A 27,960-nucleotide genomic window follows, 5' to 3' on the forward strand; every position below is an offset into this window, starting at 1 on the left:
AAGAGGAAAGCAAACACAAATGTTTCTACCCTTTTCATTCTGATAGATTCAAATGATATAATTAATATATATTTAAGAGATAAGTGTATAATCCAGTAGATTGAAGCACACAAATAACTGTGACACGCTATTATGTGTGTTATTAATAAGCACTGGGTTTTCTGTGGGGGCACAAAAGAAAAACCTCACTCCAAATAGGGAAGGATTTTAAAAGGTAGAAGCAGCACATTGTTCTTTTAGTGGCCTACACAATTTTCTCTCTGCATTTACAAGACATCCTATAATTTGTAAAACCAATAACGTAATGTTATCTTGTGATTTCCCTTTCCCCTTACTTAAATGGGCAGATAAGTTATTGGTGTACACTTCATTCACAAAAAATCATAGTGATTTCCAGAGAAAAGAGATCTATGAATACAGCAGCAGTAAAATGGAGAGATGTGACTGGTTATATATAATGTGAAAATATTTTTTCAAGCACACTTACACCTACATACAAAAGACAGAGGAAGGTATGAAAAAACAAACGGAGCTAATAAAAATGAATTTGATTAAAAGTTAAAGCAAGAATACATTTTGATAAAAGGTTTTTAAATATGATTCATTACTATTCTTAAAGACACTGTTCTCTCTGTGTTTCTGTATTGCAAATATTTATTTCATAATGTTCACACTTCTTGAACATTGCTACCTTGACTATAACCAAATATTCATTTGTATACATGTATATTCATATACACATATATATGCTGTACAATAAAATCATATTTAATTTACTTATCCATTGAGTCAAATTATAAAACTCATGGTTATAGTAAAACATTTTTTAATATAGGACCTAAAATCTAGGATGTAAGCATTACCCTAATTACCTACTCTCCAATATTACAGATTCCACATGTACTACATTTAACTTGTTGGAGTATTTCAGGTTAGATGACAATGATATTTGAAAAGGATTGATTAAAGCATATTGCATTCAGAAAACATTGTCAGTATATTTATAATTTATGTGCTAGAGGCCATTCCAAGTTAGGAACAAATATAAAATTATCCAATTCTTCAAACAATCCTGAGGAAACTGATGTAAAAATAAGTTAAATCTCCCCAAGAGTATGTTGCAAGTAGGTGGAAAAGATGAAATTAGAAACCAGGCAGAAAAAATAAAAGTAATTAATACAATCAAGTGATGAAGACTTTACATAGATGTTTATAAGGAATAAGAAAAAATAGATAACTTTCTAAGTGTATTACATCTCCAAGTTAGAAGTGAAACAGAAAAATCAGTTTTAAATGAATTATTATGTAAGATAAAACATAAATATTTACGTGACTTCTAATTCAACGTAGTTCTTGTACTTTATTTTTTATTTATCTAAAATAAAACAGTCTCAGCTATATTCTTCCTATAGGAAAAATGTAATATCTAAAAAATTTGAAAGATAAAGAAATAAATGTGCTCTAAAGATTTACTACTAATATTTTATCTCTGTTTACTATTTGAAATACAGGCAGACAGCAGTAACTATGCTAAATATTTATCACTTGCGAATATATTTTATGAAACTCTCTTATTCTAACAGTTTAAAAAGAACCTAAATTTCTTATTCTCAAATTCAATAAAGAAAACAGTCATGGCTGATGGATTTACATGATGTAAGATTTGCTGAAAAGTAATAAAATTGTTATTTCAAGGCTACATAATTTGCTCTTACCAGAATAAATCCGGATATATATAAGTACAAAATAATTTTTACTTTTGTGCAACTAAATAATTTTAAAACCACTGATAATTTGCTCTGTCATATTTTTATTACATACTTCTGAAATTATTGATTAAAAACAAGGATAAAGTCATTCATCGAAAAAGTCTTGAAATACAAATTAATAACTTAGCAACAAACATGATCATAGTTAACAATACTAAGAACATTTTATGTCAACCTATGAAATTGGAGAAAAAAAATAAGACCCTGAAAAATAACAACAAGAAAGTGAATTTTGTGACATGTTTTATTACTGTGTATCTTATGATAATTATATTACACTGTCTAGAACATCAACAAGTATTATTTGGACAACTACTGTGTACCCTGCCTGATATAGTTATGAGCAAATTGCAGGGATTGACCTCACAGAGCTAACGGTTGCCTGGAAGAAACCGGAAAAAATAATAATAATAATAAATGAAAGTAGAAAAATAAATAAATAAATATTAGTATATTAAACCAGGCAGTCCAGACTAAATTTCAACTGCAAAACCTCCAGAAAACTGCATGAGTACCCTTTCATTGCAGAGCTCATAGGAATTAGGAAGAACCTTCAGACACGGTCAGGTAGGGGGAAGCATGAAAGCTTAGCAGGATCCCTGGCCGGACAGTGAACTGTGAGGGTCCCTCAGATGCCTGGGTTCTCCATCTGTTCTAAGAAATGAGGATGGGATGCCTGGATTCAGTCAGGAACCTGGATGAGGCTGGGTTGTCCCAGTTCATTACATTAGCATGTCCTGGCTTTTGTTAGGGAAAATAAGCATGCTCTCTCTAGGGTTGGCCATCCAAATTTTAAGCTAATATGTTTTCTACAGATCACAATGAATTACAACAAGCTCACAATCTGAGCTCTTCAAATATGCAAGAAAAAACAGAAACAAAATATTAATTATTTTTCCCAGCTCTATTAAGCTATAATTGGTATAAAAAAAAAAACTTCCCATGATTAATATATACAATTTGGTGATTTTGAACATATGTATACACTCAGGAATGGAGTATCATTCAGCTTTAATAAAAAAGAAATCCTAGTATTTGGAACAACATGTATGGATCTTGAAGACATTATGCTAAGTAAAATCTGTCAGTCATGGAAGAATAAATACTGCTTGAGTGCTCTTACATGAGGCATATTAGTCAAAGGTACAGAAGTGAACAACGGAATTGTAGTTACTTCTGTTGTTTACTTTAGGGGGAGGGATTATGGGGAGTTGTTGTTTAGTGGGTATAAAGCTACAATTATTCAAGAGGAATTAGTTCCAGAGATGTGCTATACAAGATAATACCTAATGTTAATAAGTATAAACTTGTTAAAAGGGAAAATCTCATGTTAGGTGATTTTACTACAAAGAAAAAGTGGAGAGAAGCACATGACACCTTTTGAAGGTGATGAATATCTTTATTATCTGGATTATGGAGAAACTATAAATTTAGTTTTAAAACTGATTTTGATTTTGGAAATACCAAAGAGTGCGGGGCGTCTGGGATTTCTTTGTAATATTTCTTACACCTGCAATTATCTCAAAATAAGAAGTTTAAAGCAATGTTAGTGTTGAATTATAAAGGGATTTCAGAGCTGCATCAGAGAAGCAAATTGTTGTCTACAACTGAATGGGAATACCACTGCTTTAAGGTCAGCCCATAAAGTTTTATTTAGAAATAAAACTTTACCCAGGAGCAGTAGGCTATACTATATGGCCTACATGAGTAGTAAGCAATACTATCTAGGTTTGTGTAAGTGCAGTCTGATGTTTGCAGGACAAAATTGCCTAATAACACAATTCTAAGAATGTCCTTCCTGATTAGGTAACATATAACTGTATTATTATTGGAACTAGTTCTTAGTGTAATCAATATCACTATGATCATCATTACTGGTTAACTTATATTTCCATTTGCCTTATGAATTTTGACATTTTTGTAGAAAATAAATTTTGCAGAAATACTGAAGTGTATTAGTAACTGACTTTTTCTGATACTATTTTTACATGCTAATATCTCATTTTCATATATAATTGTACAAAAAAAGACTCTATTTTTATGGCTAATTTGAGATTACTTAAAAGAAAAAATGACATATTTGGATCTACAGATGTTTCCAACTCAGTACTGTGGTTTCCAAGAGGATGGATTTTTATTTTGAGATAAAGGTATTTGTGGGTTTTATTATTAATCATTAATAAAATTTTATTATTAATCACATTAATAAAATATAGCATTTTGTCATCATATTTATAAATAAACTTTTCATAACCAGAAATCATACATCTTTTCAACATATGATATGCTTCTTAAGGTCATGGAATATATCTTTGCTTTTAATTTCTGTAACACCCAAGATAGTATGAAATATGCGGTCAGTGGGTAACATGTATCGTAATTAAACTTAATTTATGTAAAACTTTTCATGAAATTGTCCCTCAACTCCTTTCTTCATTCAACTCTAATCTTACTCATTTATAATGATTAACAATTTATTATATCTTACTGTGTGCTACAGACTTTATGCCTTGAAACATATTATTTAAAAATATCTTCCAAAATCCTCCTTTGCATCAGAATTTGAGCACCAAGTTTAGTTATTTTGTGATGTTAGTTAATTAACTAAGCACTTTTTTTAAAGGGTTTACTGAAATATACTTTATAAGATGGCAGTGTTTGATTTGTGAACATTGAGAAACACTGGTAGGATTTTTGTGCTGCGATGGTTGATAGGAGAGGGCATTCAGGAGGGAAGAGGGGTGCTCTACACACCTGAAACAGGCACGACTAGCCCTCTCCACTGGTCAGAAGTACACCTGGCTCTGGTTTCAGCTCTTGCAGGTGTTTCTTCCAGGAACTCTAGGAGGTGTTAACAGGGAAGACTGGGATGTATGTTGCAAATGTTTCTCTTGTGCTTCTGTGTAAGGAAAGAGAACAGCAGCTATTGAACAATCTCCTTCTCTCCTAACTCCCCTACAGAACAAAATTCTTATTCTGCAGTGCAAAGGCAACCAAAGCAGTAGCCTATGGGCATTGGCGGATTTTGCCACATCTGGGGAAGAGTTCTGTAAAACAGAAAAGAACTCTCTGGAGGAAGGAGGTGCAGGAATTCATGCTAGGCCCATCAGTATATCATCAGAAAGGGCAAAACTTCTGAGAAGGCTACTTCTCTAATAACCCAGTTTCATGGAACCTGCCTATGAAACAGGCTTAATCAGAACATTGGGGCCTCAATACCGCACTACCAAAATAACAATGAGATACAGCAGGGAATGCTGCAACACACACATTCTCTCCGGGGAACTGTGCAAAAGGTTGACCCAGAGTCATGAGATGAGCAGATATTGAGATAAACTCTCTGATATATTAACTAGCACCTAGAATTCAAAATCTCACCGCAGGAATTGGAAGAATCTCACACACAGAGGGTAACCATAGCAGTAACAAAGTGAAACCCCAGCCTAACTCCCGATTTGATCAGCACTAACTCACACGCTGATCTCTAGATGTCCATGTATTTACTTCTATATCTACTGTGCCATACATCTTGCCCAGCTCTTAACAACTGATTGTGAGTTAATTGAAATGGCAAGGAGACACAGTCTGGAAAGATAAGGTAATCATCAGTACAAAGCTCAGATATGACTCAGTTCCTGGAACTCCGAGACAGCTATTACCAGCAGATCCAGCAGTCTAAAAATAATCAGAAACTTGAAGATAGGTCACTAGAAATCACTCAAACTGACTAATAAGAGAAGAGAATATTAAAAAAAAAATGAGAACAGTATTTTAGAGCTATGGGCAAATATCAAATAGTATATAACCACACCACAGTGTTCATGGAGACCACATGGGGATAATGACAATGATCCCCTGGACCTCTCTGCAGGACTGCATTACAAGAAGCCTAGTGGGGAGCCTGAAATTTCATCCCTGCCCAGCAGTAAGGGAAGTCTCTCAATTATGGGTGATAGCATAAGCTGAGTGAGAATTTGGACTTTTACTAAAACCTGGAATTAGTAGGAAGTATATCCCTTCGCCCACTGAAGTAGTGTCAGAGAAAGCCAGCTTTTAAAAAGCTCTAAATACGATCCAGATTTCATCACATAGTACCCCAAAGTCGAAAATTACAGATCGTACCAAGAACCCAGAATATTTCAACTCAAATGGGAAAAGATAATCAGAGACACTGATACTAGAATGACACAGGTATTGGCAAAACAAAAAAAACAAAAAAACAAAAAAAAAAAAAACAAGGATTTTAAAGAAGCCATCACAAAAAACACTTCAACAAGCACTTATAAACACACTTAAAACAAATTAAAACACAAATTATCAGAAAAAAAAGAAAGTCTCAATATAAAGTACAAGTTTTAAAGAAGAATCAGAAATTTTAGAAGTAAAAGTACGATAATAAAAAATATTTTAAAAATCAATAGCTCAGTAGCAAAATAGTGGTAACAAATGGGAAAAAATATTGCACTTGAAGATAAAACAGTAGAAATAACCCAATGAACAATCCAAGAAAAAGAAGACTGAAAAGAAATGAACAGAGTTTCTGAGATCTGTGGGACTAGCCTAAAAGGTGTAATATTCATTTCACTGGAGTCCAAAAAGGATAGGAAAAGAAGGCATAGCTGAAAATGTAGTAGAAGAAATTAACTTAAGTTTATATAATTAAAAAGGTGAGCAAACAGCAAACAAGATGAACTCAAAGCAATTCATGCCGAGACACATCATAGTGAAACTTCTGAAAAATAAGGACAAAGACCAAAATCTTTTAAGCAGTCAGAGAAAATAACCCTTTACCTATAGGGAAATAGTAATTCAAATGACAGCAGTTTTCTTATAAGAAACCAAAAAGCTTAGAGATGTGGCTCAATGTTTATGAACTTGGGGGAAAAATGTCAGTTCAGAATTCTATATCAAGTAAAATTTCTCTTCAGGAATGAGGAGAAAAGGAAAACCATCTCAGATGTACCAAAAGTAAGAAAATTTGGCACCTGGTCTCAGGTAAAAGAATAGCTAAAGCAAGTTCCCCAAACGAAACAATGAATCCTAGAACATCAAGACCAAAGAAAAGAAAGAAAGGGTAAAAAATGTGAATAAATATCTTGGACTTACTTCACTTTAATATAAAGACATAAGTTAAAAGAGAAAGGATGGAAAAAGAATGTCATGCAAACAATAAGCAGAAGAAAACGTGATTTAGCTACAACTGCACCAATAGATAATATAGTTGGAAATCTTAAAGAAAAAATATTACCAAAGTCACAGCTAAGATTCAACACTTGAGAAAAGCCAACAAGGTAAATAAAGCACCGAATTCAGCACAAAGCTTTTCATCCAAAGAAACAGAACCAAAAGAAAAAAAAAAAAAACCCTGAACTTTAGATGTTATTATTCACCTCAGAAAGATGAGGATAATCTTGTATTCATAAAATATTAAACTGAGATTTTGGAAATTAGAATTTGGTCATTGAGATTAAAATGATGCAATAGGTAGGCTGAATAACAAAATTGCTGCAGCTGCAAAGAAAATCTGTTCAATCAAAATTGAGCCAAGGAACTATCCCGGAATGTACTGAAAATTATAATTTAATAGAAAGCATGAAATAAAATAAAGTTGTAAAGAAACAGAGAGCATTTCAAACGCTTTAGATATCCACCTCATTGGATTTCCAGAAGATACATTTGTGGCGATATAATAAGTAGAGCAATAGAGATGAAAATTTTCCAGACCTGAAGACAGACACCATTTCTTGTTCTGAAAGAGTGTTCCAAGTACCAAATTTGACACCTCTGCCATAATACACTGGAAGAAAGTAGTGATCCAGCAATACATGAAAGTTTTTGGTTTGAGGGAGAAATAAGAAGACATTTATGTGCAAACATTTTATACCTCATGATGATACCACCCATAAATTTTATCTAGGAGAATTATTAGAAGATTTTCCATAATAAGCATATGCATACATATATACATACATAATATAAAGAATTCAGGAGTAAACCACTGGATACAAAATTTTAGTCACCAGCAGGGAAAAAAAAAAACACCACCCATGATAATCTGCAGCGTCATCTCAAGTTAGATATTACTGCAACATCTGCTAGTTGTTGATTATAAGGAAAATACTAATAATATTCTCTAAGTAGGAGGCCAGATGATCCCAATACAGGAAACAGTGAAGAACAGATGGAGCCAGGGAGGCGACACATGTAAAAGTCTTTGTCTTGATGGATGGGAATATATGGTTAAATTAACATGTGGGAATAAAAGTACACCTGTAAATATATGTTAAATTTAAAGGCAATCACTTACAGAATAGACATAGAATATATTTGCCTATTTTTTCTATCATGTATCTGACAAGATTACAGGAATTCCCTGTTATCCTTGTTATATACCTTAGAAACTTTTTCTTACCAACTTTAAATTTACAAATACCTTCTCCCAAACCATCTATTGCCTTTTAACTTCTACTCAAGTGTCCTTCATCCACCAGAAATCTTTAATTTTTATTCAGGCATAAAACCATTTTTGTTTGATTTTTGCTCTGAATTCTATGAAGTTCTTCCCCATTATACAGTAAACATATTCTCCTCCTAGATTTTTAAAGTACTATGGTCTCGCTATTCATATATAGCAAATTCCACAATAAATTTCAATTTTATCTTTATATATAGTGAGACATATTTTCCTCCACATCATCTACTAAGGAATATTTTCTTTCTCTACCTAAACTGAATTGCAGTGTAAAAAGATTCCATGTAATAAATAAATATACGGACATATGAATAGAAGAGTGAATCAATGAAGCGATGCCTTAAAAAAAGGGAAGAATTGTTTAGATTGCTTAGATGTAATAGGAAAGAAGGAGTCATGAAATGTATTTGGTTCAGGGAAACACAATTTTAAAAACCTGCTGAGGTCAGTGTATATGACTCATTGGAAGCAAGCTGAAAGACTGCCACAGTACATAGGCATGAATTACTGATGGAAATACAATAGAAGCTTAGGTGATGGATATCAGACATATTCATAAGGAAACAGCAATGGGACTTGAATTTTATTTTCCTATTTACTTTACTGTAAGCTCTTCAAAGACAATGGTTTTTCTACTTTGTTTTTTTTTTTTTACATTTTTCTGCTTTTCTTGATTTACTACTACATATACAATGTGTCACCAAGATCTCAATGTAAATGTTTAATGTATAATTATTTAACATTAAATGAAAGAATGGATGGATATGATAATAATTCTCTGTCAAAAATTCAATCATTTTTAAAATACAAGTAGTAACATAAAATTAAGGTACAATAATAAGTAATATGTTTTGAGTGTGGAATGAAGGAGAATATTATTGCACTGAAAAGTGTTATTTGTCTGGAAATATAAATAAGGAGTGGAGGTTGTATGGACACATCAGAGAGTCACCCAAGGGCATTCACTTCTTGGACTGTTGCAGATAAAGAGTCGAGGTGAGAACCAGACTCAAAATATAGATTTATAGTTATCCATATGGAACGCAGAGCTAAATCCAAGGAAGACTCCAGGGAGTAAATGAAGGAATGCTCTATGTGGGTTTAAAAACTAAATCACAAAACTAAGGACACATATTGCTGCAACTTAATTAAGGGAAACTAAACTAAATAAAGCATGAAATATATGGTACAATATATTAGAAAATATTATTCTGAGGATGACATTGCTAAATACCAATTTGGCTGCTTTTCGGAAAAGCAAAAACTAATTCTTCAGAATATATTAGCAGAAAACATCAGTTCAGGGAATATTTGTATAAGACATGATCCATATATAAAAATTGTATCTGCAGTAAAATGCTCAGAGATCCTACATCCTATGAAATTTTAAAATAAAATAAATTTGCAGATTCCCATAGGGGATAAATATATAAAAGCAGGTATAATTCAATTAAAATCCATGAAGTACTCTGTTAGTTGGTATTTAAGTATACCTTTTGGAGAACTTACATTTCCATAACATTTCTGCAAAATGTTATTTTATATGAGCAAATCCATAACTTCACAAGCACAGAATAGTCAGTATTTTCTAAGAGCTACAACATAATTTGCAGAATTAGGAAGTATAAGATAAATTTCAAAGCTTCATTATTCATTTCAAGTAACAATTTTGTTGGCAGAATACCATGATATTTTATAGGTGCATTCTAACATTTTGTAATAAATGATATGCTGAAAATTTCCTACAAATTTAGTAATATACTAAGAAAGTATTTTGCATATGAATATTCATAAATTATTATAAATCAGTTTTAAAGAAATTTAGAGTTTTGTCTTATTACCAAAGAATGTGAACATTTTACAATACTCAAGTTAAAAATTTTTGGCATAATCCTATATCTAGTTTTGCTTGAAAATATAAAATCAAATGATATGTTTTTTCATTCTTGTTTCTGTATTATTGTGTATAATTTTGTATATAAATAAGACAAGTTTGTATACAAAATAACTATTTTCATATTTTAAGGTTCTTCTGAGAAGACAGAAAATTGCACATTTGATCTGTAGGGAATCAAATTGCCGATATGTGCCAATTTATTTAACCTATCCCTTAAAGTTAATACTCTGAAAATGTTTTAAGAATTTAATTACATTTATGGGAACATTTTCCATTTCAATAAAAACTTAACAAATCTACACAGTTAAATAAAATGTTTATTATTTAATATATTCAACTGTAGGTTGCTGATGCAGAGACATGGAGCGAGGAGGGAATTATATAAGAAGCAACCTGGAATTTCTATATTTACTAAAGGAAACTGTAGCCTACTGTATATAATAGATTAGTAACTACTTAACATATCATAAGGATATGATATGTTAACATACATACATATCATTATGTATGTTAACATACATAACATATATGTATATATGATGTTAACATACATAACATATCATTAAGGAAAGAGGCACTGAACAAGGTGGGAAAGACAGTCTGGAATTGCTAACACTACCCCTCCTCATCCCCTGGCAGCACTGAGAAAACCTGTGCACTTGAGAGAGACAGAGTGCAGTGATTATGAGCCTCTGCATTGTAACTCAGTGCTTTCCTGTCACAGTGCAAAGCAACAACAAGCAAAACTCAGCTGGTGCTCATAGAAGCATTGAGAGTAGCCCAAGGCAGAAGCATTTGTTCATCACAGCAGAAATAAGAGTTCTGGTAAACCCTGCCACCACATACTAAAATGCTCTGAGGTTTGAAATAAACTCGCAGGACAGTCTAGGCCACAAGGATTGCAAATCCTGGGCAAGTTCTGGTGCTGTGCTGGGCTCAGAGCCAGTGGACTTGAGGTTCACACCATCTAGTGAGACACCACTGGGACAGCCAAAGTAGTGCTGTGTCACCCCTTCCCCAACCCCGGGAAGAGCAGCTAAAGCTCCGGGAGACACTCCTTCCCTGCTGAAGATTGAAAAGGGGAGAGTGAAGAGGACTTTGTCTTACATCAGGGATACCAGTTCAGCCATAGTAGAATAGGACACCAGGTAGAGCCCTAAGGCCCCCAATCCAGTACCTCTAGCTTCTGGATGACAGACAATTGTGAATGCTGGTGAGGATTCATAATTTCTAGACACACCCAGAAGACCAGAAAGGAGCCCAGGCCTTAAAGGGAAGGATTCAGTCCTGACAGGATTCATTGCATGCTGGGCTCTGAATAATCAGCAGTGATAGACAGTACTCACTGTGAGCCCTGGATAAGACTCTGAGCTATACTGTCTTCAGGTGTAACCCAGCACATTCCCAGCTGCGATGTCAATGGAGAGAAACTCCTTAAGCTTAAGGAAAGAAGAGAAAAGAGTGAAGGGGATTTTGTCTTCCAGCTTGTGTACCAGCTCAGCCACAGTGGGGTAGAGCACTAAGTAGGTGCCTGGAGCACCTGATTCCAGCCGTTGGCTCCTGGACAGCATTGCTGAAGCAGCCCTGGGCCAGAGGGGGGCCCACTCCTCTGAAGAGAGAGACTCAGGATTGGCATCATCCACCAAAGCTGACTGAAGAGCCCCCAGTCCTTGAGTGAACATCAGCAGTATCCTGGTAGTAGCCAGGGGACAGTGGTAATCATAGGGAGACACTCTCTTGCTTGAGAAAAAGGGAGGGAAGAGTGGGAAGGACTTCGTCTTGTGGCTTGGGTGCCAGCCCAGCTGCAGTAGAATAGAGAACTAGGTAGATTACTTAGGTTCCTGACTCCTGCCCCTGGCTGCTGGAGAGCATCTCTAGACCTGCCCAGGCCCAGCGGAACTCACTGCCCTGAAAAGAAGGTCACAAGCCTGGCTAGATTTGACACCTGCAGAATGTAGAGTCCTTACGTCCTGACTGAATGTAGGCAATAACCAGACAGTGGTCACTGCGGGCCATGGCCAAGACTCAGGGGAGTGCTGGCTTCAGGTATGACCTGGCCCAGTTCCAGTGATGGTGGCCTCTGAGATGCTTGTGTTACCCCACCCCCAGCTCCAAGCAGCTTGGCACAGAAAGACTCTTTGGGTGGAAGTAAGGGAAGAGAACAAGAGTCTTTGCCAGGTAAATTAGTGAATTATTTCAGATATTACCCAAGACTACCAAGGCTTTTGCAGAACCTTAACTTCTAAGGTTCTACAAAAGCCCGTGTGTTACTGGATTTGGGATACCCCCTAAAGCAGATATGACTGTAGTGACCAAAGGCTTAGACAGGAACACCCAAGTCCCTTTGAATACAGGGAGAGCTTTCCCAAAAAGGATGGGTACAAAAAAGCACAGACTGTAAAGACTACAATAAATAACAAACTCTTAAATGCCCAGATGCTGATGAACATCAACAGCATCAAGACAATCCAAGAAAACATGACCTCACTAAACTAACTAAATAAGGACCAGTGACCAATCCTGGAGAGATAGATGTGTGACCTTTTGGACAGATAATTCAAAATAGGTTTATTTTTAGAAGTCTCAACAAAATCAGAGATAACACAGAGAATGAACTCAGAATCTTACCAGACAAATGTAACTAAGAGGTTACAATAACTAAAGAGAATCAAGCAGAAATTCTGGAACTGAAAAATGCAAGTGACACAATGAAGAATGGATCAGAGTCTCTTAACAGCAGAGTTGAACACACAGAATAAAGAATTAGTGAGCTTAAAGACAGGCTATGTGTAAATACACAATTAGAGAAGACAAAATAAAAAAGAACATGTATACAAGATCAAGAAACTAGCCCCCAAAATACAAAAGTTAAGTTACTGGCCCTAAAGAGGATGTAGAGAAAGAGACAGAGATAGTAGTTTTATTCAAAGAGACAATAAATGAAAAAAGAAAACTATAGGTCAATATCTCTGAGGACAACAGATGCGAAATTCTTCAACATAATACTAGCTATCCGAATTCAATGATACATTTTAAAGAAAATTCATCATGACCAAGTGGGATTTATCCTTGGGATGCAAGAATGGTTCAAAATATGCAAATCAATCAAGGTGTTATATCATATCAACAGAATGAAGACAAAATTTATATGAGGATTTCAATTGATGCTGAAAAAACATATGCTATAATTCAACATCCTTCATTAGCATTTCCATATGCCATGATATGGTTTGGCTGTGTCCTCACCCAAATCTCATCTTGAATTGCCATTTGTTGTGGGAGGGAGCTGGTAGGAGGTAACTGAATCATGGAGGCAGGTCTTTCCCATGCTGTTCTCATGATAGTGAATAAGTCTAACGAGATCTGATAGTTTTAAAAAGAGGAGTTTGCCTGCACTACTTCTCTTCTCTTGTCTGCTGCAATGGGAGACATGCCTTTCACCTTCTGCCATGATTGTGAGGCCTCCCCTGCCACATGGAACTGTACGTCCATTAAACCTCTCTCTTTTATAAATTGCTCAGTCTTGGGTATGTCTTTATCAGCAGCGTGAAAATGGACAAATACATGCCAATAGTGAAAATATGGAAAAAAAACCTTAAAAAGTAATGTCATTTGCAGTAGTCATATACAATATTAAATACCGAGGAATTAACCAAAGAAGTGAAAGATATTTATGATGAAAACTGTAAAACACTGATGAAAGTAATTAAAGAAAACACCAAAAAATAGAAAGATATTTCATTTCCAAGGATTGGAAGAATCAATATTGTTAAAATGCCCATACTACCCAAAGCAATCTACAGATTCAATACACTCTCTATTGAAACACTAATGATGTTCTCCATACAAATAGAAAACATAGTTCTAAAATGTATATGAAACCACAAAATACCAATAACTGACAAAGCCATTCTGAGGAAAAAAAAAAAAACCTGGAGGAAGCACTTTACCTGACTGCAAATTTTACTACAGAGATATAGTAACCAAAACAGAATGATACTGGCATAAAACAAGACTCATAAACCAATGAAACAAAATAGATAATCCAGAAATAAATCTATACATCTGCAGTGAACTCATTTTCAACAAAGTTACCAAGAACATACACTGGGGAAAGGACAGTCTCTTCAAAAAATGATGCTGGGAAAACTGGCTATCCATATGCAGAATAATGAAACTAGACCCTCTGTCAATTGCCAAATACAAAAATTAAAGACTTAAATGTAAGGCATCACACTATGAAACTATTAAAAGAAAACTCTAGGGAAACTCTCTGGTACATTGGACTTGGTAAAGGTTTCTTGAATAATAATCAACAAGCACAGGTAACCAAAGCCAGCATAGAGAAATGAGATCACATCAAGTTGAAAGCTTCTGTACAGTAAAGGAAACAATCAACAAAGTGAAAAGGCAACCTAGAGGATGGGAGGAAATATTTGCACACTATCCATCTGACAAGGGAGCAGTAACTGGGAAATATAAGGAGCTCAAACAACTCAAAAAAAAAAAAAATAATCTGACTAAAAATGGGCATAATATTTGAATAGACATTCCTCAAAAGAAGACATACACAAGGCAAACAGGTTTATGAAAATGTACTTAACATCACTGATCATAGCAAAAATGTAAATTGCAAATCAAAACTACAGTGAGATATTATCTTACCTCCAGTTAAAATGGCTTTTATCCAAAAGACAGGCAATAACAAATTCTGGCAAGAATGGGGAGAAAAGGGAACCCTTGTATACTGTTGGTGGCAATGTAAATTAGTAGAACCACTATGGAGATAATAATTTGGAGATACCTCAAAAAACTATAAATAGAACTATCATATGATCTAGCAATCCCACTGCTATATATGTGTGTGTGTGTGTATATATATCTCTCCAAAAAGAAAATCAACATATCAAAGAGATATCTATTTTAGCACTATTCACAACAGCAAAGATTTGGAAGCAACCTTAGCATCCATCAACAGATGGACATGAACAGATAAAGAAAATGTGGTACACAATAGACTACTATTCAGCCACAAAAAAAAGAATGATATCCCATCATTTGCAACAACATGGGTGGAACTGGAGGTCATTATGTTAAGTGAAATAAGCCAGGTACAGAAAGACAAACTTTGCAGGTTCTCACTTATTTATGGGAGCAAAAAAATCAAAACAACTGAACAAATAAGATCGAGTATTTGATAGCACAAAAGGGTGACTACAGTCAACAATAATTTATTGCACATTTTTAAATAACTATAAAAATGCAATAAGATTATTTGTAACACAAAGAATAAATGATTGAACCAGTGAATACCCCCATTTACCCTGATGTGATTACTACACATTTATGCTTGTATCAAAATATTTCATGTACCCCATTAATTAATACATCTACTATGTACCCATAAAAATTAAAAATAAAAAGAAAGTACAAAAATGTTGACCACTGGATAATTTATTGTATGTAAATTATAAAGGCTGTCTTTTATCAACAACATCTGGAAATGCTGAGTTTTAGCAAATGGTTCCAACAGTCAGCCAGATGGAAATTTAAGCAAACAAACAAACAGAAAAAGAAAAAGAAAAGAAGAAGAAAGAAAAGAAGAAATTTAAATTTCTGAATTCGGAATACAGAAATAAATTTTAACAACATATACATCAAACATATACATTTCTATGAAATGGCCCACATTGTTATTTGCGCTCACTCTCTTCCCACAGTGGCATGACTATGAGAAATATTTAATTTAAATTATTATTTTTCCACTCTGTCAGTGTTGTCGGTGCATTATTTAATGCTTCTAAATCTCAAGGTTTTCCTTTATAAATCAAACTATAAATAATAGCTCTAGAGTGTAATTTTAGATTCATAAATAATTAAATTATGTAGCTATGCAAAATGTCTAGCATGAATATAGAAAGTAATGGATGGCAGCAAGTGTGATTTTCCTGTTTTTTTCCTTCTTTCATTTTAACATTATTTCTGAATTAACATAACATAAATTTGGCTTTGGTATAGGCCTCATGACTACTAGAGGAATAAATTAAGATTTATATTTTAACTATTTTTTAAAGTCAGTTTAAAACTAAATGTATACATCACTTCAAAGCAATAATAAATGATCATGTTTAGCATTGTAGCCATCATTATCATTTGATAGTTTTCAGGCAAGTGACTTACAACAGCAAAATAAAGCTGTGATAGTAGCTCTATGCTTTGTTTTAACAGCTGGCAAGATGTAATTATAACTCAGCATTTCCTGTGGCCGTTGTGTCATTGTTGTAAAACAGCATATTATGAAGACGTTGTGTCACTGATGTTATTGTACTCAAGGGTTATGATGTTTTCATATTAAAAAGTACATAAAAGTAACTTCAAATATTCAAGTCAGGAATGCCAATGATGAGGCAATGCAATTATAATTCAGGCATTAAGGAAAAAGCAATTCAGTGAAAATCACTTGAGCATTTCAATGCCATGTAAATAGATTGAAATAATGCTCTAGAAGTTATAAAATAATCCTAAAAGTCCATACTGTCTTTAAAGCTTCATGAAATCTCAGTGATAATGATGGCAGATATTCACAGGAAAGTAAGATTTCTTCAGGTGTCACCTGGTAGTTCGCGTATAATCATTGGATCTCCTAAGGTAGCATTTTTATATTCATTTAATTATTTCCATGATAGCAAAGAAAGCAATACAAAACCAGTTTTAAACAAAATAATGAATCCAGTTAGTTACGAAAATCATGTAATAGATCTAATAATACGTTTTCTCATTGTTTTCTTCTTTTAAACAGGATAATTGATCATCTAAGCAAATGCCAATTCCTAAATTTAGATATTTTTCTTAAAAAAAAAAATTAGTAAATTAAAATGTTCTTCCCCTATATAAAGTGATACATAAACATAATATGTTCTCTTCAGTGATATTGTTTGTTTCCACTAAAATGACATTCACTTTGAGTTTATACAATTTTTCACTTAACTTTTTAATGTAATGTTAGATTCATTAAAAAAAATGAAAGACATAAAGCACACAGTAAAAGTAATACCTGTGAATCCAACAACAAACTTAAGAACTGGAACATTACATTACTGCCACATCTACCTGTCTGCTCATACCATGACCCATTTGCCTTCTCCTCAGAGTAAACACAATCTTGAATTTTATGTTTATCATCCTCAAAATCGTTTTCATTTTATTGTAGTAAGAACGAGTAATGAGAGCTCTCTCAAATTTTCAAGGGTTGTACAGCATATCTCTAGAACTTATTTATCTTGCATTATTGACACTTTATACTTATTGAATTGAAAAAGTTAATTTCCAAACTACAGAAGTATTTTTTTACAACTCAATAACAAAACAACAAAAACAACAACAAAAACAACAACAACAATAACAAAAACAACAACAGCAACCCTAATAGACCAATTTAAAAATGGGTAGAGGACTTCAACAGACATTTCTGGAAAGGAAACATAAAAACGGCCAACATCACTAGTCATCAGGGAAATGCAAATCAAAACTACAATGAAATATCACCTCATACTTGTTAGGACTGCTGTTGTCAAAAACAACAACAACAACAACAACAACTAAAGAATGGGGGTAACAGCAGATCATCCTCACTTAAAAGCTCATTTTGAGAACTTTACTTTTTCCTTCTTGGTTCCTTTATCCCAGACAGTAATCTACTGTATAACCTGTTTCTTCTCATTCTTACCAATTTCTTATTCAAAATGATTGGATAAAATGGCTCCAACATCTCTCTAAAAGCTAAATTAAACTATAAAATACTTTGTACTTGCAAAACAACTTACAATTTCCAATATGATTTTATGTTTTTGATTGTTATGATTTTGTGAAATCTAAGTTAGTTTTGAGTAACCCCATTTTGAAGAGGGGTGTAAAATTTGTCATCTTTCAAGTTACACAACTTGAAAAACAAATTATTGCATGAGCCAGTGGAGGAGCATAACCGAAAACCAATTTGTCTGCCTCCCAATATAATTGATCTATTATAAAGTAGTGTAACATAGAAGAATGCATTTTATAGGCCATTGGTGCATTTCCATTTATTCACTTAAAAATTATTATAGGCCAGGTGCAGTGGCTCATGCTTGTAATCCTGGCACTTTGGGAGGCCAAGGGGCAGGCAGATCATGAGGTCAAGAGTTGGAGACCAACCTCGCCAACATGATGAAACCCCGTCTCTACTAAAAATACAAAAATTAGCTGGGCATGGTAGCACACACCTGTAATCCCAGCTACTTGGGAGGCTAAGGCAGGAGAATTGCTTGAACCCGGGAGGCGGAGGTTGCAGTGAGCTGAGATCGCGCCACTGTACTCCAGCCTGGGCGACAGAGTGAGACTCAGTCTCAAAAAAGAAAAAAATGTAAATGGAGAAACAAAACAGATGTCAGTTTATACACTGGAATTCAGTGCAATTTTATTACATCAGTATTATTTATAATTTATTTTAAAGTTTAAATATGTGTATGGATGCTAATGGAAAGGAAATCAGTAAGAATCAGTATCTCTCTGAACAGGAAACAGAATTCCAGTAAATTTATCTGCTAGGTAAAGAAATTTTGTGCAGCCACCTAGTGCTGCTCTACATGAGTAAAAAAATAACCTGTCAGTTTTTTGTTGTCTTTTTTTTTTTTTTTTTTTTTTTTGAGATGGAGTCTCACTCTGTAGCCCAGGCTGGAGCGCAGTGGTGCAATCTCGGCTCACTGCAACCTCAGCCTTCCAGGTACAGGGATTCTCCTGCTTCAGCTTCCTGAGTAGCTGGGATTACAGATGCATGCCATCACCCCTGGCTAATTTTTGTATTTTTAGTAGAGACGATGTTTCACCATGTTGGCTTGGCTGGTCTCAAACTCCTGACCTCAAGTGATCCTCTGGCCTCAGCCTCCCAAAGTGCTGGGATTATAGGCATGAGGCACCACACCCAGCCAATCTGTCAGTTTTATGAGGTAGAAAGAGAAAACATTAAATACTTTATTCTAGTAGTACTTAATATTTTCAAAATTGGCAAATAAAGAGGAATACAATCATCCTAGTTTTAAAATATTTTATTCATTACAGGTGAAATATGTATCTTTCAACTGATGTATTCATTGAATGGATAAGTGAAAATCTGAGTACTGCTTACTACTCCAATTTTATTTCTTGAGATGGACTCTGAATCTTTAAATAGGACCAAATTTTCAGTCAACTGCTTCCCAAACACCTGTTCTGAATTTTTAGTTTTGCTTTTCTCTCCATGTTGTTAATTTTCTTTTCTGGAACTCCCTAACATCATTTATGCTTATTTAAATTCTGCACTCTCCCTTCCCCTACTCCAGGCACAGCTAAAGCTGACTCCTTCTCAAAATCTTGCAGCTCACACACTGTATGCTCAGTTTTCCCCCCACAATATTCAAATCCTACACAATCTTCTTCCATATGACTAATAATTCCTCGAGATTGTTAACTCTGTCTCATATATATTTACATTTGCAGTACTAAGAATGTTTTCACTTAATAATGATGTTTTCCAAATACATTTTATTATGTGAAAGTACATAAATAAACATATCTTACATTCACAGTTTGTCATTGTCACATGTAATTCTCATAAAAAGATACCACTTTAAAAAGTTTGTTCTCTTAGACAATTAACAAACCATTTCTAAAATAAATTAATCAATCTAGAATTAGTTGCTATATTCATAAACACATACATAATGCTTTTTCCAAGTTAAAGAGGCTAAAAGTTGGGAGTATTTCTTCCCTCACTTTTGCCACATTTTAAAAGAATGTTATGTATGTATATGCCAAAATGATTATGAGTGTTCCCATAATCTAATGAACCAAGTGGAAAACAGATTGAGAATACACAGTGAGCATTCCATTATCTAGAAATATAATAGACATTTTAGAAAAAGTAAAATTAAAGAGCAAACATTTAAAAAAGTTATATATTACAAATATATATTTTTAAACTTCTAGGAATTATTTAATTGGGTCTACATAATATTATACTTTCTTTTAGCCTATTTTTATTTTTTACTATTAATATAAGTCAAACTACTAAAAGAAAATCTCCTGGGTCTAAAGTAGAAGTTTTGCGGTTTTGCAAATTCTATCGAAGTATAAAAATGCCCAAATATTGAATGCCTGTGGATTGAGGCTTTAAGCTCTGGATACTCTGAAATATACTGTCTACATCTAACTATTTCAGCAGATTTACATCTAAACATTTGGAAGTTCTTCTAGAGTTTACAACACTTTCTTGTGTTTACATCAGACAAAAATATTTTAGAAAAAAAGCACTGTCAAGAGTCTTCCAGGGTCCTAAGCAAGTTTAACTCTTGCTGAATCCTAAAACTAAGGATTGTAAGACTTAATCTCATGTATCTTGAATAGACATCTCATACTTTAATTAATTTAACAGTATTTAAGTTGTCGGCTTAGACAGATTCATGTAATTATGAATTAATAGAAAAATCTATTTAGGAATTACAGACCCAGTATTCTGATTGATGGTATCTCTCTTAGATGCAATAACTATAAATGTTTCCTCTCCTTAAATAAGACTTGTGGTATTTAACATAAACATGTATAATTATCCAAAGGTTTTTTTTTTAATTTGTTAGCCACAATTTCATAATGGGTGCTGTCTGGGACATGCAGTAGCTAGAAAGGAATATAATAGTAGTAGAAGCTTTTTAACTTTTACTTTATTTTTAGGATTGCAACATGTTAATAGGAAATATAGAGTAGAGAAAGATGAAAAAACACGTAGGATAGAAGGAGACAAGATTTCTTAGTAAAAGGAGATAATCTTCTGATGGTCAGACTGACTTCATATAGTAAAAGAGTTCCTCTGCCATTTGTTACAGCAGGCAGCAGAAAGAAGAGACGCCAAGGATGCAACCACATTGTAAAGCGGGGTGGCAAAAAGCTGACTAAATATTCACTTGAGGGATTGTTTCCTCTATGAAATATACAATTACACCATGTGTTTGTGCCTCAAATAAGACAAGCGTATTCCTACCTCATAGTTTTAGTTCATGCTGCTGCTTCTACAGGAAACTGCCCTTGTCAGGATATTTGCAAAGATCATTGCCTCACTTTTGTGTTTTTATACAAATGTCAGATGCTTTCCCCAACTCTCCTTTCCAAAAGGCACAGCCGTCACTTTCTAACCCTGATAATTTATTTTAATTTTCACCAGCTGTGATGGTTAGTATTAAGTGTCAACTTGACTGGGTTGCTGAGGATACAAAGTATTGATCCTGGTGTGTCTCTGAGGGTGTTGCCAAAAGAGTGTAACATTTGAGTCAGTGGGCTGGGAAAGGCAGACCCACCCGTAATCTGGATGAGCACAATCTAATCCACTGCCAGCATTGCTAGAATAAAAATAAGCTGAAAAATGTGAAAGGAGAGACTGGCCTAGCCACCCAGCCTGCATCTTTCTCCCCTGCTGGATGCTTCCTGCCCTCAAACATCAGACTCCAAGTTCTTCAGTTTTGAGACTCAGACTGGCTCTCCTTGCTCCTCAAGCTTGCAGACAGACTGTTGTAGGACCTTGTGATCCTGTAAGTTAATACTTAATAAACTCATATATATATATGCCCTGATAATTAGACTAGTTTATCACAGCCTAGCATGTTGACTATTTATTTGTAGACCACAAGCACATGAGAGAATAAACTCTGTTTGATTCACAGTTATACTCAGCACATAGAACCACTAGTGTATGGCCAGGTGTTTACAAAATATTTATGAAAGAACAGACGTTGATTCTGTTGGGGGTAGTGGAGAAATGGAAGAGAGAGGAGTGAGCAGGCATAATAGAGGCTTTCAGAGAATTGAAATTGTTTGAAATGGAGAGGTTTGCAGAGTGCCAGAGCAACATGGCCAGAGATCCATCTCTGGTTTTTCAGGCAATATGTGGACCCATTTGAGGCTTTCAGTGATTTGGTGATCATGAATTTATGGTGGTGCCATCTTCAACATTTCAATGATTTTTCCAAATACACTTCAATTTGTGGCTTATTGTACAAAGGTTCAGAAATTGAAGAAAATAATATGAAAATGATAATAGAGATAGCATGTGTTAGACTACAGATTAATGAAAAAGTCAACATCATTGAGCAATATACCTTCTAGAGTCAGTACAAATTAAGTAAAGTTTTAAAAGAAGATATGAGTTTTAGTTAAAATAGAGGAAGAAGATTGGTATGGTAAGTCTAATAGAAAAAAAAGATGCACAGCAATTACCCTGTACATCAACAATGTGGCTTTAATTGTAATTCTAATTTATTTTCATAATTGTTACCATGGAAAATGGTGCTAATTTCTTTCATCTTATGTGGAATTTCAGAAGCTATAAAGTTCTGAATTACTTTATTACTTTATAATTAATATTATAAAGTAATTACTTTATAATTACTTTGCTTAAATACACAAACACACATGTAGGCGCTAATTAATAAAAAATAAGTTAAAACCTTTTAGCAAATAGAGTATTTATATATGTATATATACGTGTGTATATATGTGTATATATATGTGTGTGTATATATATGTGTGTATATATATGTGTATATATATGTATATATATGTGTGTATACATATATATACTTCAAAAGCATTTCAAATTATGGTTGTAATTATGATACACAATATAAAAATAGTTGGATTATATCAAACTCGATCTAGCTATAACAATTACCATTGAGGTTATGGCTTCTTTTACATAAGAAAACATAAATAGCATTTTTTCACTTCCCACTTTTGTCAAGCGAATTCTAGATTAAATAGAAATTTCATACATTTCATATTAAAAATAAGTAGATCTGAGGTGGAATGCCTTACCAGAAAAAGAAGAGAAATTATACTTGAATTTTTATTTTTAAAAAAATCACAATTTGCCTGTCCTATTTCAATACATTTTAATAAGGTTTCAATTTAAAAAAACTGAAAAAGTAAAATATGTCAAGCTCTCCTTCTTGCAGAATAATAAAAATAAAATACGCTCAGAGTTAAGGGAAGACACTTGCAGAGGGAAACCTGAATACTGGAATTTGCCTACTACTTATGAGGAAACCATTTCAAAAAATACATCACACTTAATTTCCTGAATTTTATATGAATAATAGTTAACTGTGAGATGAACATACAGCATGGAATTTAGAGATTTAGCTAGTAACACTAAATCCACTACAAACTAAAGTGATATAGCCATCTCTCTCCCTCCACTTTTTCATTTTTAACATAAAGGGTTGAACTAGAAACTTCCTAAGGTAATTATAATGTATATGCAGCCTTTATATTTTTGGCCATATATATGTAAGTACTGAGAATATTGCAAATATGAGCTTCAAATTCCACTCAAAATCTCTAACTTTAAATATCTTCATTTACTTCAGTTATTCTAAGACTTGATCAATTATACCAAGAAATTTATGAAAATGATAGGTAATGAATTAAATGAAACAGCTGTTCCAGAAATTTTAGTCCACTGATGCCCCCTATCTCTTGGTGGGGGATGCAAAACCAGATCCTGCCCCAATCATGAAGAAATAAATTCTTTATCCCACATAAAAGTGTCACGCCCATACTTAACTCTTTAATTAAGATTGTTTTGAAAATCAGCGTAAAGAGCATTGTTCATATTGACTGTATAACACTGTGATTTTATCCTGGAAAACAAATTATATGTGAAAACCTCCATTTCCCACAAAATACTGTGTCTCGTGTATTATAAGACATTTGCTGATCCATGATGCATCCATTGGGGATTATTATTGAAAACATTAAATGTATAGAAACAAAGTTACCGCAGCATTATTCTACTCACAGAATAATACAATTTCCATGTAAATGGTGTAGTATTAACCGGCCCAATTTGGAATGAAATCTTTGTCCTACTTGTTAAATTATTTTTAAGAAACCATATTGAAACAAAATTTAACAAATGTTTTACATTCAAAGCCCTTTGATTTGTCTAAATGACAATTCCTCAGAAGGAAACATCTTATCACCATGACACCCAAAATGTAATTTTATCACACTTTGGATTACCAGTAATATCTGGTTTTGATTATTTATGAAAAATTGAAAACTACCCTAAAGCACATAGCCATGTAATGTTTGAATCTAATTTATAGATTGAGAAGATAGAAAATTATTTTAAATGATATTAAGATAAAGATGCAGGATCAATCATGTTGCATAGTACTGATATAATGACCAAATCCTTTGGCAAGTCCCATGATTCTCAATTATCGTGTTAAATATATTTAGGTATGTAATATTCATACACTTAGATCATATGTATATGTGTTTGTGTTTGCAGATAGTAAGTATGCATCATATATATGTGTGTGTGCATGCATATGTAGCAAGCATGATGACATAAATGGTTAATTGTTAACATGAATACACGTTGCTAAGTAAAAAAACAGAAGCTAAACTCTACAGCCCTTTTCATGTGCATATGTACATGGGAGATAATTTATACAGAAAAAGATCTAAACGAATATATAACTAGATTAATAGTGGTTTTCTCTAGGTGGTAGAACTATGATTGAGTTTCAGTTTCACTTAAGTATGTTCTGATTTTTCTTTTTGTTATACTGTTAGAATATGAAAAATAATAAATGTACAAAAAGCTACGAAGTACTTGGCAGCAAAAGATACTTGGAAACAACTGAATTACTGAACTGCAAATACAGTAAAATGTATTGGAAAATAACAAAAATAAGAAAATAAGTACACATAATGTATGTTAGAAAAAAAAAAACAAAAAATGAACTGACCATTTAAGAAAGGCTGTTTTTTAAAATTGCCTTTCCCCAAGCCAGTAGTGTGCAAGGTCAGTGGTTTTAATACCTATGAACTAGATTAGAAAATGTAGTAGTATCAGCAACAACAGGCCACAATTACAATATTACAATTAAATAGGCCAGTTCTTAAACGATCCTGTCATAAGAAGAAAGCATCTGGATATGCTCTCTCAAGAATAAACAAGGACAAATTGTTTTACTGCTGTCCTACAAGAGATTTTTCCACAACATTTATGTGGAATGCCTTAAGGTTTACATTGTAACAGCATGCTTCAGTAACCAACACTAATAATAACAGTTTTAATCAATTATCTACTGGAAATAAACAAACTATAAAATATTATGCCAGCCAACAAAACAAAGTCAAGCCATATAAACTAGGTAGCTAAGTTATACATGAATAGAATTTTCAGTAAGAACCAATTTTTATGTCATAAGCAGGTGTAGAGAATATAGATATATTTTTAAATTTTTGAGTTCATGGTAAGCACATCACATTTTATGTGACTTAGACAATATTAATTTTGCAGTTTACATTTGGTTACTCTGACAGATTTATTTTAACTGAGAGCTTACAACGCAGACTATTCACTGATAGTATTTAGCTCAGTAGTTAGAGTGACTTTTAATAAAGAAAGCAGTTTTATCACATTTTCCCCATGTTATGTAAAAGAAATGACTACCATTTATTTATTCAATTATATAAACAAACAAACAAGTACTTGTACCTGTGGGGTAATAGCTAGGTGAGTGTATGTTTGTGGAGAGAGAGAAAGAGACCATGAAAACACGCTAGCATCTGTAGCATGTCACAGTATTGGCAAACATCAAGGCTTTCTGCAGCCAAGCAAGTATCTCTGACAGTACCAGAGACATTCAGTGAAACTGGAATTACAAGGAATTGGCCACAAGTGATAACTTTTATAAAGGAGCATGGAGGAATAAAGGCTGAAAATGTGGTTCTATTTTAGGACAGCATCTTGATGAGCTGGTTAGCACTACAGGCTTTAAAGTCATAGATGGTTGTTAAGATGAGGCTGGAACCTGCCAGCTCTGTGATTATAGGCAATTTTTCAAACCTTGTTAGTATTCTAGTCATGTGTGAATACTGATCTCATAGTTATTATTAATATTATTTGCTATGACTTGAATGTTTGTGTCCTGCCAAAATTTTTATGTTGAAACCTAATCACCAGTTTGATGGTATCAGTATGCAAGGCTTTTGGGAGGTGATGAGGTCATGAGGGCTTTGCTCCCATGAATTGGATTAATTCTCTATCAAGGAGGGCCCAGAGAACTGCACTGGCCCTTGTAACGTGAGGATTCAAGAAGATACCCATCTGCCAACCAGGAAGCAGGTCCTCATCAGACTCCAAATCTTCTACCTACTCGATCTTGGACTTCTCAGCCTTTGGAAATGTGAGAAATATACTTCTGTTGTTTTTAAGCCATCAAGTTTATGGTACTCTGTTCTAGAAGCTTAAATGTGCTACGATATCATCAGCATTAAATGTGTAAATCTCTATGAAGTACAAATTCTGTCTGGTACTCTATATTGTTGGATGAACAATGTTTTTATTGTGTATAACTGAAAAATGTCTATCCATTTTGTTCAAATTTTTGAGTGAATTAACATCATGATGCTATGAAACATTTTCCAAAAAGTATTTAATCATTTATTTATAATAGTCATAAAGTAGACATGATAATGTGCTCTGAGAGTGTAGAAAAATAATAAAGCCTAGAAAAGTGCCATAATAGACATTCAGTAAAAGATTGAAATGTGACAACAAAATCATCATTTTCTCAAGGATATGAATAATATTTACCCACCAATGCAACTGCTAAGACCTTCAATTAAAAGTCAACTTATCATGAGTTTGAAATGAGTAAGAACAAATATAAAATAAAAATAAAAATAGTTTAGTAATATCTTTTTTGATCCTATCAGAAACTTTCTAATTCATTAAGAAGTACATGAACTTTTAAATTTGAAATATTTGTGAGTTTTACAGTAATTGGTATGAAAAATTTGTCCCTACAAAATCAAGACATCTGTAACAGGTGTCTTGAAATTAATTTCTGACTCTTTTATCTTTTTTTACTTTTGTGCTCATCATAGTTATAAATTGATTTTTTTTTTCATTTTCCCCACCTCTTTTCTCTAACACTTACTTAAAAGTCACATACTTCTTAAATAGAGATTAGGGATAGTAATATTATAAATAAATACAGCATATGCTAAGTATAAGGCACGGTATTTATAGTTTTATGCAAAAAAATAATAGCAGATAGTAGATATTTCCTCCACCTATGTTTCAGAATCTCTTAGGTTAAATATAGTACAATTATAAGGATCTCAAGTCAGGAGAGTTGATTTACCTAATAGGTCATCTGACTTACATCAATCATTAATTGAAACAAGGTTCTTGCTGGGGGAATTACATTGTACTCTGAGGGTAGATTACATTTTTTGAATTTAGTAACTGGAACTTTCTATTTTCTGACAATGGTACTTCATTGAATACTATATGCCACAAAACTGATTTGAAATAAATGTAATAGAATTGCATTCTGTACATCAATTTTAGTCCTCTATTTTTCAAAATGTATATGAAATATGTATCTATATATAGCCATTATAAATATTAATGCACTCTCTGCTACTAAAATTAGTTTACCTACAAAGCTCTGTTTCATATGTTTAATAAAGAGTGAAACTTTTCTACCCATTTTGATAAACAAAGAAAATTTTTATATAATGAGAAATTTAATTACTGTTAATGAAAGTTTATTAGCTTATAGCTCACAAGCTTCTTTTTTAAGATTTTTCAGAGCAAATTTATACATAATCAAAGAGTAAGCATTTCATTTAATGGACTGTGAAATAACGTTGGCTTTCATAAGATGATTTTCCCTACATGTAATGTGATTCATTAATGTAAAGAAACAGACTGTGCATAAAGATGGAGTTTT

The 27,960-nt window shown here is 33.3% G+C and overlaps 1 protein-coding gene across 4 annotated transcripts in view; it reads right to left on the reverse strand.

The window, feature by feature from the left end:
* Positions 1-27,960, reverse strand: part of CCDC102B (coiled-coil domain containing 102B) — a 356,597-nt gene that overhangs the window by 116,445 nt on the left and 212,192 nt on the right. The window contains exon 9 of one of the 4 annotated variants that reach the window (XM_064379035.1): positions 4,596-4,668. The exons of the other annotated variants lie outside the window; for them this stretch is intronic. Within the exon in view, the coding sequence (XP_064235105.1) occupies positions 4,621-4,668 (48 nt within the window). The 3' untranslated portion in view covers positions 4,596-4,620. Of the gene's footprint in view, positions 1-4,595; positions 4,669-27,960 lie in introns of those variants that run through there. 4 annotated transcript variants of the gene reach the window in all.

Source organism: Aotus nancymaae, unplaced genomic scaffold, assembly GCF_030222135.1.
Source record: "Aotus nancymaae isolate 86718 unplaced genomic scaffold, 86718_ANA_hifiasm-v0.15.2.pri h1tg000020l, whole genome shotgun sequence".
NCBI lineage: Eukaryota > Metazoa > Chordata > Mammalia > Primates > Aotidae > Aotus > Aotus nancymaae.